General features: G+C 36.5%; 1 protein-coding gene across 1 annotated transcript in view; it reads left to right on the top strand.

Moving 5' to 3' along the window:
* Positions 1-2,462: 2,462 nt before the first annotated feature.
* The window catches only part of EPYC (epiphycan), a gene marked incomplete at both ends in the record, with an annotated part of 18,479 nt that continues 7,981 nt past the window's right edge, over positions 2,463-12,960 (top strand). The window contains 3 exons of the mRNA XM_083366555.1: positions 2,463-2,564; positions 9,669-9,723; positions 12,828-12,960. The exon at positions 12,828-12,960 is cut by the window's right edge and continues 26 nt beyond it. Of these exons, the coding sequence (XP_083222681.1) occupies positions 2,463-2,564; positions 9,669-9,723; positions 12,828-12,960 (290 nt within the window). The remainder of the gene's footprint in view (positions 2,565-9,668; positions 9,724-12,827) is intronic.

Genomic DNA, 12,960 nt, shown 5'->3' with positions numbered 1-12,960 from the left:
ATTTGTGCTGGGGAGAATTCATATGTATGTAGTTATTGTGAGATGTATTATTATATAGTTACTGCTCTAACTAGCCTCTAGCTAGAAATCCAAAAGGGGTCTTATTATTATGAATGTACCATTCCAGTAACATACATAACTCCCTGTTCCAGCAGGGGATGCCCCTTGAAGACAGTTACGAGTGCAGAGCACAATTATCTACCCACTTTCCCTATGGAGGGAAATGGTGTTTCCATGAAGACACCAGGAATTCTGTTAAATTCAAATTATATTAAACATATAAATACATTTGATAGTGTTATTTTATGTAGCAAAAATAAAGAAACCATTCTTCTGAAACATATGCATTCTAATTTTATTTCATTTTAAATGACTAATTTCTAGGCATACATTTATTTTATTTTAGAAACACCCTAGTTTATTAGCATTCTAAAATGATTCAATTGCAATAATAATATTTCACAGACTGCTTTCAATCAGATTGGTAATCAGCACATACATACACACACACACGCACATATATATATATATTCCTCGATGAGATTAAAAATGTGAATCCCAGGCGTATTAAAATTAACAAACTAAACGAACACTGGGATGAAATAAGAAAAAACTAAAACAGTTTTTATTGTTAAAATATCAAGCTTTTGTTGGCTAACTGCCAATGTCATCAGGATGGAAACGCTGGGGTGGGGAGATCGCATTTATACTGTTAGTGTCTCTGCGCTCCACTCATGGAGCACATCACCGGTCTGTTTGTTGAGGGTGGCCGGATTCCTTTGAGTCTTCTCGCATCCGATTTTGAGGGATGTAGTTGTCTCTGGGTGTCTGTTATCAAGAGTGGATTGTTGATAGTTCCGTGTGTTATAGTCATAGCTCTAGTCATTGCCCGTGTTCTTATACCAGAGGTTCTAAATAGTTGTTTCTCTTCTTCCCTGTGTTTTACAATACAGGGTGATTGTATGTTTGTGCAATCTTGATTTTGATACAATGAGGCACTCTGTAAGTGGTTGCGCTCTTTGTCTCCATATCGTGCACATCGTTCCTCTTCCCAATTCCTTAGTGCCTGGTATGCAGGGGGGGAGGTCTATGTGTCAGTTGATAGAGGAGCGGTTTGAAAACCAAGCTTAATTAAACAAAGGAATTGCCTTGGTCCCTGTTAGATTAAAAATGTGGTTATGTGTGGCCATATTTTGTGGATATTTTTCTGTCTGTGTAGAATGCTGCTTTGATGTTGTGTTTTTGGAGGACCTTAAACACGATTACCAACTTAATCTGAAGAGAGACACCCACAAAAACCCAAGACAGAGAACAAGAAAATGGCAAAGCCCTCCTCCCATACTTAAAAGGGACCACAGACAGAATCAGCAAGGTCCTCCAAAAACACAACATCAAAACAGCATTCTACACAGACAGAAAAATATCCACCATCCTAAGAAACCCCAAGGACATAATTGGGTTAGAAAACCAAGGAGTATACGAAATCCCATGCACCACCTGCCCCACCACATACATTGGACAGACCAACAGAAGAATAAGTGCACGCATTGAAGAGCACAAAAACTCACTCAGAAAGGGAGAACAAATTTCATCCCTGGTCCAACACTTTGAAGCCACGGGACATGAAATTGATTTTAAAAAAACCAAAACTATTGCCAAAATTGAACATTTTAACAACAGAATAATCAGAGAAGCCATTGAGATAGAAAAACGTCCCCACAGCATGAACAAACGAGATGATACCTCTCACCTACCAGCCATTTGGAAACTCGCCTTGATTGACAGACGAGTCCCAACCACCAAGAATGATACCAGACCCAAACTCATGATAACATCACAACCATTCAAAAAGCAAATCCGAACCCACAATGATAATGACGCACAACCAAAAAACAGAAACCTAACTACAGCTGCAACATCAGCCACTTTAAACCCCTCCAAACCACACAATAAGCAAACTGACACCCACTATAAAAACATGGCACCACCACAAACACGAAGCCGAACAAAAGCAGCACAACTCACCAGCTCAGGTCTAAGGCTGGCAGCTGAGACCAGCCCATCCACTCAAAACACACACACACCCAATCAGAACACACCCACCATTCAAAACACACTCCCACCCAATCAGAACACACTTAATCCCTCACCCAATCAGAGCACATCTCCACCCACAGAACACACCCCCTCTGGCAGTCTAAAAAAGAGGAACAAACAGCCACTACCACATGCTTCTCCCAGAAGAAGGAAGCTGAAGCCACCAGCCTGATGATGACGGATGGGATTCCGTCGAAACGTTGCTCCTACACCTTTAGTTCTACGCGGGGAAAAACCTGAATGACCAAAGATCCACACCCGCGAAAACCTGAGAAAACATATATATATATTCCCTCAAAAGGATTGAAGAATGAAACCTTTTGCAGAAATATTTTATCTTTGATGCTATCATTGCTGCTCCTACAATGAGTTCTTTAACTTATGTTTCCAAAACATATGAAATAGCTTTTGAAGACCTGGATAACTTATATGACCATGCTGGAGAACTTTATATTGATCAAACACAGGTAAATTATGCATGTTGTCTTTATTTATTATACAGCACATATTGCTGAAAGATGATGAGTGATTCTGAATGTGGGACAGACCATTCTTTGTTAAGAATAGACCTTGGGGAAAGAAAAATCATGGAAGAAAAGAAAAGAAGTGAAAGAAGCTAAAGTGAAGTAGAATGGCTTTAGGAATAAAGCACACAGTACTGTGTGAAAATGGATTAAAAGTAAGATTAATCTCCCATACGGAAAGAGAATGCGGAAGTTGCTTGGAATACCATAGAATCAAACAAAATTATTGTACAAAATGCTAGAGAAATGTGTAAAGTTAAGCAAATGGGAAGTATGAAAAACAAGATTTGGTGCATTCAGGAAGTGAAAGAGGCTCTAGAGGGGAAAAAATGGAGAGAAGAGAATGACTGATAAATATGAAGCCAGAGGAAAGAAATTATATAATAGGAATAGAAAGAAAGAAATAAACATGGCAATAAACTATTTACATTTTAAAATTTTAATTTTTAAAAAAATTGTTTTGGAAATGGGTTGTGAAGGGCTTCCAGCAGAGTGAATGGAATTAAAAATGCAGACTGAAGACTGATGATGATGATAACTTTATTGTCACTTTGAATGTACACCAATCGGCATACCTTGGTGGAGCAGTGGGCTAATGCCTCCTTAAGTAACACCAGCTGCCTGCAATTAGTGCAGGTTCGCATCCCACCAGGCTCAAGGTTGACTCAGCCTTCCATCCTTCCGAGGTAGGTAAAATGAGGACCCAGATTGTTGGGGGCAATTAAGCTGACTTTGTAATAATGCCGCTTGGGGGGGTGTATGAAAGCCCTAATAAGCAGGCATATACATAGAATGAAGGCTACTGCTAATACCCTGCATATCTGAATTGATTGGTTGAACTTTTTTAGTCCCACTTTTTTTTTTTTGGACTGCACATGGCAGAGGACTGGGCTCCGCATGCGGCTCCGGAGCCGCGGGTTGCAGGCCTATGGTTTAGGGGATGTCAGTGTCAGTATTCTGTTTATAAGGGCTTATAAGGTCTGCACAAAAAATTGAAGACTGGATTTATTTGAATAATCTTGTTGTGATAGCTAACAATAGTGGAAAGTGCTGAAAATGTACTGTTCTTCAAAACTCTGCAGATGAGATGATATGTTGGCTTCAGTTTCTCATTTGGTTTCCAAGTCCTAGGAACTTGGAACTTTTTGAAAGATTTCCTGCTAAGGGAGTTACTGTTCAGAAGAGAAGACTTAAGGGAAAAATATTATTCAAGTAAATAATTTATATGGGTGTTTCCAAGCAGAGACAACAGGAAAAAGGAAATGTTACAAGGAGGCAAACATGAGAATAAGGAAGATACGGTTAGGTCCAGCAGGAGAAAAGGGACTAGGAAGGAGTGCCTTCAGAAGGGTAGTTTTTACTCATTTTTACTTTTAAGGTGAGCTTCAAAATGTTCCTCAAAATTACAAAATGTAATCTCATGTTTTATCAATATTTCTTTTATGAGATTTATCAGAATTATCCCAGGAATGCCTGCACATAAGTTTACTATTGGTAGAATATTCCATTTTTTATAAATTATTAGAATGGACACAAGTTCAATGTCTCTTATTAGACGCGTAAGAGTATTATAACAGCTACTTGACAACTACTCTGAGGATTATTCTGAAAGAAAAATAAGCAAAATAACACAAAATAAAATGTGAATCAATTGACAGAAGATAGATTTGCAAAGTTAGACAGCGCTGTAAATCTAAAAGCAAACTAAACCACAAATGGTTTTGAAAACAGACCCTTCTACTTTCAGCCTATGCTTCACATGTATAAAATTAAAATGTGCATACTGCTCCTCAGTCATAGAAAAGAAGAATTGATGTATTGTTAACATGATCTAATCACAGTCCCTTCTTACAATGTCTATAAAAAGACTTTGTCAGTCTTCAAAGTGGTATTTCCCTTCAGTGAAAGTTCAAAGGAAGCTTTACTTTGCAAATCAGCATGGCCGTTTTTCATTTTAAAGTGAAGTCAAGCAGCTGTCTTGGCTGTGTTCTGCTTTATAATTCTTTGTAGCTTTTCTGACTGTACTTGCTTATCTTCAGCAACTGCTTCTGCAGAAGGTGCTCTTCGAAAAATCAAGCAGACTTTATCTGGCTTAGTTCATTCTAAACTTTTGCAAACTGTGCTGGAGAACACACCTCTCTGCTTTCCCAGCATGCTTTTGTCAGAATTGAAAAGGCTTCTGCCAAACCCAGTATTTGGATAGAAGGCTCTCCTGGCCTTTAGCACATGACAGGTAAGAGGTAGAGAGAAATTTTGAAGCAACAGAAAAAGCTCTATTGAAGCAAATTGTCTCCTTGCAAATCCAGATCACCTTGCCCAGGGTTGTATATAAAACAAATTAGACAGCATAGCAGATAAATTAGTCTTTAATATTTCTGAAAACTAAAAGGTGTGAAATTTCCTCTATTGGACACTTGAATAGTACACAAAAAGAAAAGGTATAGCTGCTTTTGAGAAGCAGTTTTGCCCTGCTCAAATTGATAAAGTTAGGTTGGTATTACTGCATAGCACTCCCTGAGCATCCTCACTTTTTAAAATCCCATTAGACCAGACATGTCAAACACAAGGCCCGGGGGCCGGATCCGGCCCACGAAGTGGTTTCATGTGGCCCGCGAAGCCATCCTGGAAACAGTGAGGGAACGGCCCCCACTGCCTTGCCCCTGGCCCAGAGACCCTCCTTTTGCCAGAGACCCTCAGATCTGTCCCACTCCAGCCCAGGCCCCCATAGGCACCCTTGATGTGAACGATGTAGAGCTGGCCATGCCCACCCAGTAGGCCATGACCACCCTGGCCATACCCACCCGGCCCCTTGAGGGCAACCGCAATGCTGATGCGGCCCTCAATGAAATTGAGTTTGACACCCCTGCATTAGACTATTAGTTATGATTAATGGGAGACTGCTAAAAGGGACAACTAGTCAGAATTCCATCCCTTTCCTGGTTCATCCTTTAGTATACAGCCTTGTTATGGGGAGGCAAAAAGGTTCAAATAAGGTAGTGCAGGTATATGGCAAAGCCTTTGAATTTTCTCAGAGATGGTTGTTGGGAATATGTTGGACTACAAGGACAACAAATAAGGGATAGTGTAAAACTAACTGCTCAATGGAAGCATTAAAAATAAAGCTGAACCTTAGATATTCTGGAGAAGTATGAATGCAAAAGTCATTGGGGAAGACTCCGATAATTGGAAGAACTGAAGGCAATAAAAAGGCAGAAAATGATAAAGTTGATCAATATATGCACAAATTAGAATGCACAATAAATCATTATTTTTTGTTATATGCTTGGTTTGGATTTGAAGAGAAATGTATGTGACACAAAATGTGAACAGCAAGCAGGCCATTAGACATATTGATCATTACAAAAGCATGATACACAGTTAAGATTGTTTTGTGTGGATATTCTGTTGCCTGACTTTGCCCATTATGTTAAAAAGATTTTAAAAGGCCAATTTCCAGAAGTGACGTTCATAAAGTTGTACAATCATGTATTAACATCAAGCAAAGTTAAACTACTCTTCATAGTTCATCTTTTTGTAATTAAAGCTCCCGCCTACTTAAAGATCAGCAGTGACCATGACAAAAATATTTACAGAATGAATATGTGTACTGAAAAATAATTTTCACAACAAACAAGGGGATTCAAATACCGTAATCAAAATACTTAAAAACTAGACTAATAGCTTTGTTTTTGGAAAACAGCTCCTAACAATTCTAAAGGACTGCTGTAAAATTCTGATTGCTCAAAGAATATAAGAAATAATCTTTCATGGCCACCAGTCAGGGTAATTTCTATATTTAACTTATAACTGCCATGAATGAAAGTGTGCCCAACAGGTACTATATTGTGATCTACATCATCTGGACTGTCTGGAGTCCTAACCGGGGCAAGCCAATAAGTAAGCAATTGAAACCAGAATCCATTTTAAAATAAAGCTCCTTTCATCTGAGGGAATAGTTTCATTTGAAAGAAATTGAAACTATATGCTTAGTTAAGAGGAAAAGGGTTGAATGAAAAAATCATAAATAAAGCAGCAGAATCCAGTTATGGAGATTAATAATTTTATTTAATATTTTACTCTATCAGCAATGCTAGTCACGATATGTAAATTGGACACTGAGTGAACGTTTAATAGAAAACCCAGGACATAAGGGCACTTTTCTTATCTTATTAATATGCAGCCTTTATTAGAATCAGCTTATCTAGAAATTGTTTCAATCAATTTCATTTTTTTTAACTCAAGAGCATTCAATTTCCCTTAATTTTATATCTATAATAAAAACTGGAAATTCCTCATTTTCATACAGGAGAGGAACATACAGAATTTACACAACTTTGTCTTGTGCACAAGTTGTGGCCTTTCCTAGATCAGGAGTCTCTGCGTCAGTCTCTCAAGCCTTAGTCATCTCAGGTTTGGACTACTGCAATATGCTCTGTGAGCTATCCTAGAACACGCTTTGGAAGCTACAGCTGCAGTGGTGAGATTCAAATATGTGAACAACTGGTTTTCTGTGTGGATGCCACTTCTGGAAGTCTGTTCTGGGCCTGGGCAACAAAAAATTAGGTACCGATTCTGCCAAACTGGTGTGAACTGGCTGAATCCCACTACTGTACAGCTGGCTCAGAGTGTGGCTGTGTAGGCAGTTCTTAGCAGAAACTGATAATGTTATCTAGTTTTGTAATGAAATATCTACAACAGACATGTCAAACTTGCGACGTCATGTGATGTCGCGCAATGTATCAGAATCTTTTTTGCCATTGCCGGCAATGGGGTGGGCACGGCTTCCAGATGATGCATCCAGCTCACAGGCCGGCAGTTTGACACCCCTGATCTACAAGAAAATAAACAAGTTCAAAGAGCACCAAGGACCCCCCCCCCAATTCAACCCTGAGCTACAAATATTCTCTTCTAAAGATACACCCTACCCCTAACATAATGGTATTTATAGAAAGGATAATTAAGTATCATGCTTTTCTCCCTTTGGTATTTGTACAGTTATGACATGCCCAATTCTGTACATCTGTTAATCTCAGTACATTTTTTCCTAAAGCACGGTATAATTATCACTTTAAATTTCTTTTAGAAAAAGAGATTGTTTAGTATTCCACTGAGAAAAAAACAAATGCTTGCCCTTCTCGTGAGTACAATATATTGCATATTTATAATACAAGCAATATAGTGCTGTGCCAAGATATCTGAAATGCAGTTCTCCCTCTAGGCTTCTTCCAGAAAACATCTGCCTTGATTTCCTGTTTCTTGGTCTTTTTTTTTTAAATTTGTCCCCAAGTCCATTTCTTTATAAACTGTCTTCCTTTCAAAATGACAGATGGCAACAATATGTTTTAAACACACACATATACTCTAAGAATCTTCATTCTTATACTGTATGTTTTCACACTAATAACACAAGGACTACCATATTATCAAGTTCTTTATATGCAATTTTTTGCAATAGCTTTAAAAAGGTATAAGGAAGCAGTTTCCAGGTTAATCTATTTACTAGTCTAGCAGCTTACTGATGTTTAATTTCTAATATCCATTGCTTTTGTGGAAAAATGCCCAAAGACATAGGTGCATGATATAGTTAAGCTTCCTTATAGCATTTGTGAAATAAAGTATTCACATATAATTAGGAGTAAACTATATTCAGTGCAATGGAACTTATCTCCAACTAAATATTTATAGGATTCAAATGAATTCACTATGTGAAGTTCTTCAACAATTGGGAGGAAAACCCACAATACTTCATGCATCATAATCTCACATTACAATCTTAGAAAAAAGATATTTCCTTCCATAAATTTACAGTAAAATTATTTTATATAGAAAATTTGAAATATTAACAATGCAATTAAATGAAATTGTGTTCCAAAGCATTTAATTGGGTTAATTGTTTTATCATATTTTTACTCATATGACTTTTAAAATTCTCTCCATAGAAAATCATAGAAACGGGGAGTTGAAGGGGGTCTTTTTTGCCATTCAGCTAACCCCCTATCAAATTAATTCAAATTAAAACATCTCTAATAGATAGTTGTGTAACCTCTGACTGAACAGTCCACTAACCGTCAGTGAAATTAGTTTCGTTGATGAACTGCTTTTATTGATAGGAAGTTAGGAATCTGCCTTAAATCCATTAGTCTGTGTCTTGTACTCTGGATTGATGTAAAATAGATCTTGGCCTCTTTCTATGTGGCATCTTCTTGATTATATTATACCTGCCACTTCTTCATTCGCTTTTCCCAATGTCACAGGTATTTCTGATCATCTTCAATGCATCTCTAAACATTTTCATTCTCTTTGAATCCTTAAAGTATATGCTTGACACAATACTGTCATGTTAGGTTTGACCAATGTAGAAAAACACGAGACACTTATTTCTAATTATTTTATGTTAATAAAGCCTAAAATAGCATTTGCCTCTTTGACAGATAAATTAAACTGCAGACTTACTCTGTTTTAATCAACTACTACATCAATATCTTTATTACATTACTATTGTCAAGCAACCTTTAGTTCTGAATTTGATTTCCCCCCCCATAGGTGAAAGTGCATTTCCCTTGGTTAAATTTCATTCTAATATTTTCAGTCAATTCCTATGTATTACCAAACTGTCCTTAATTTTTCTGTCTTCTGCTATATTAACTATCTTAAATGGATTGGTAATATTTCCAAATTTGATAAATTTTCCCAGCTTCTTCATAAAACTCATTCATAAAAATGAATGTTCCTGTTCTCCTGTTTGTTTATTCTGACATGGATTCTAATTCATCTGTTTGTTCCTTAAAATAACTATGCTTAGTTTTAGTTTTCCTTGAAATCAAGAATTTCAGCATTACCTCATGCATCTGTATTATTTCCATGACTTTATTTTGAAAAATGAGACCGCTCTATTGATTACATTGATAAAGAATTGACTATCATATTTTACCTTTCTTCACAATTTGTATGAGGAATGTTGGAAGGTACACAAATTAGGAATCTCAACTCATTTTATGCTCCTTTAATGTCCTAACATCACATTACCCTTGATGTTATTTATTCTAGAGCACGGGTGTCAAACTCGTCACGTGGCGTGTTGTGACGTATCTTGACCCTTTTTGTATTGCCGGCAATGGGGTGGACGTGGCTTCGGTATGATGAAACCGGCCCACGGGCTGGCAGTTTGACACCCCTGTTCTAGAGTATTGGAACAATTTCATTTAGTAGACTGTGTATTGTATAATTAGATGTTGAAAACAGATTCCTGTATAGATGACAAAGTCCTGTACTTTATATATGTGTATAAATGAAATAAGTTTTCCACAGAACTGATTTGAATTTAGAATTATTGGGATAATTCATTAACTGTATTTTTAAAATAAAATATTTTTAAGTCACACTGAACTTCCTGTAGAACACAACCCACAATGTATGAAAGCTGAATCACTTTATGGTATACTATACTATGCTATGCTATGCCATGCCATGCCATGCCATGCCATGCCATGCCACGCCACGCCACGCCACACCACACACCACACCACACCACACCACACCACACCACACCACACCACACCACACCACACCACACCACACCACACTACACTACACTACACTACACTACACTACACTACACTACACTACACTACACTACACTACACTACACTACACTACACTATACTATACTATACTATACTATACTATACTATACACTATTTTGATAGCAATAACACTTAGATTTATACACCACTTCATAGAGTTTTACAGCCCTCTCTAAGCAGTTTGCAGAGTCAGCATATTGCCCCCAACAATCTGGGTCCTCATTTTACCGACCTTGGAAAGATGGAAGGCTGAGTCAACCTCGAACTAGTCAGGATCGATACTGCTGGCTGTCAACAGAGTCAGCCTGCAATATTGCATCTAAGCACTGTGCCACCACGGCTCACAATTTTAAAAACTTTTAAAAATTAGGCAAACTGTTTTTAGTTTAGCTAGTATATTTTAACTTGTTTTAATGCAATATGCTGCTTGCCTTATTTTGAGATTCAAGGGAAAGCCATTTTGCAAAGATATGTTGTGCTACTTGCAAACTTTTCATCCTTTTCTTCTCCTATTACTGAAAACACATATATGAGCTCAGAAAAAGGAGAGATGCTTATAAAAGAGTGGAAACTGGCCAGAAAGTTGTCCCTGGTGTAGTACTGCACATGAAAAAGAAAACGACAAGTGGGTTGGATCCTTAGGCATTAATGGATTAAGGCAGTATTTCTCAATCTTAGCCACTGTAAGCATGGCTGGCTGTGGAATTTTGGGAGTTGAAGGCCAGATCTCTTAAAGTGGCTAAGGTTGAGAAACACTGGATTAGGGCAAGGAACCATCCTTTCAGAAATTATTGGGATAATTCATTAACTATATTTTTTTTAAAAAATAAAATATTTTAAAGTCACATTGAACTTTCTGTAGAACACAACCCACAATGTATGAAAGCTGAATCACTTTATGCTATGCTATGCTATGCTATGCTATGCTATGCTATGCTATGCTATACTATACTATACTCAGTGCTTTTTTTGTAAAAGAAAAAGGTGCCAGAACTCATACATGTCATACAACCCGCCTTGCCTACCCTACAAGGTTCCATCCAAAAAAGGTGCCGGAACTCCGTTCTGAGCATTCTATGACAAAAAAAGCCCTGACTATACTATACTATACTATACTATACTATACTATACTATACTATACTATACTATACTATACTATACTATACTATACTATACTATACTATACTATACTATACTATAATTAGAAAAAGACCTTGAAATAAAAACATTATTTACACTTGCCAGAAATTGCATAACGGAAGCTTTCATTCTTATTCTTATAAATTCAATTTTCATTAAAAAAAAGCAGACTCATGCTCAGTTTAGGTTTTAAAGAAATATGCAGTTTAGCAATTGTGTTCGTTTGGATAAATCGTGTTGACTATTATTATTAATTATCAAACCCTGAAGAGTAAGTTTAAACTTTACATCAGTATACTCATTAAGTTCAAACTTTATTCATCATAGAAATAACTTGTTTTGTTGATGAGGACTACAGTAGTTACAGCTGCTAAGGAAAGTACTTTTTAGTTATTGCCTTTTGTATGGAATCTAAGTATTTCAAGAATCATTTCCTAGACAGACCCTTTATAGAACTGTATTAACCAAGATTTCTCAAGTTGTCAATATTCACCTTGTCCTCAGCTCTACATTACTACTGCCTTCTCCAAAAATAAACTGGATAAAGGGAGACAGCTGCTTAAAAGAAGTTAGAGAATATGGGAAACTTTAATTTGGAAGAGATAAATAGGAATAAAGTGAATAGTACAAATAGAGAAAGAGTCTTAGGCTGAAGATCACCAGAAAGAAAGCAAGAAAGTATGTCTGCAAAATACAAATGGAAATATTTTCCCACTTAGCTCAAACATACTATAATAATAATAATAATAATAATAATAATAATAATAATAATAATAATAATAATAATAATAATAATAATAATACTTATAAAGAGTATCTTGCATTTTTATCAAGTAATATATGTATATATTGGTGCATTCCAGTCTCAAAAGGCTCATTCAGTATATAATAATTTTATTATAACAATTGTCAATATTTCCATTGTTCAAGCTATAACAAAGCTGTACTTACTGACAAGAAAACAATAAAGCACTGCTGATACTGTAGTTTTGCCCTTAAGACATTTTTTAAGAATACATATAGACCTTTGAGTCAACATCTATATTAAGTGAGGGAGGTAGAGACATCATTTTAATTTCTTTTAACTCTACACATATCACACACTGTGGTGTGATGTCATGCTAACTACATGACTATGGCAATGTCTTTAGACAGTGCTGATTCAATAGCCTTGAAATAGAAATGAGAACCACCCCTAAAGTTGGCTATGACTAACAGAGTAAAATCCACAGGGACTCCTTTACCTTTACCTACACATATTTAAATGTTAACTTTTCTTATTACATTATGATAAAACGTGGTGCAAACTAATTATGATTTCTAAAAAAAAATCTATGCATATGTATGCACTTGAAAAATACAGAGTGACTGATAGCATAAGAATGAACTTTTGACATAGATACCATTCCATATTTCTAATTTTAAAGAACAGTTGAAATAATTTTGTACCTCAAGGTAATTTATTTCTTGTTTTATATTTTAGCTGTCCCAACTTGTATTCTTTGTACTTGTCTGGGTACCTCAGTGTACTGTGATGATTGTGACCTAGAAATTCTACCACCCTTGCTCAAGCAAACCACCCTTTTCTATGCCCACTACAACAGAATAAAGAAGAT

Source organism: Vipera ursinii (assembly GCF_947247035.1).
Source record: "Vipera ursinii genome assembly, chromosome: 6".
Taxonomy (NCBI): Eukaryota; Metazoa; Chordata; class Lepidosauria; order Squamata; family Viperidae; genus Vipera; species Vipera ursinii.
Note: the sequence above shows the minus strand (reverse complement) of the source record. Positions and strands in the feature narration are given on the sequence as shown.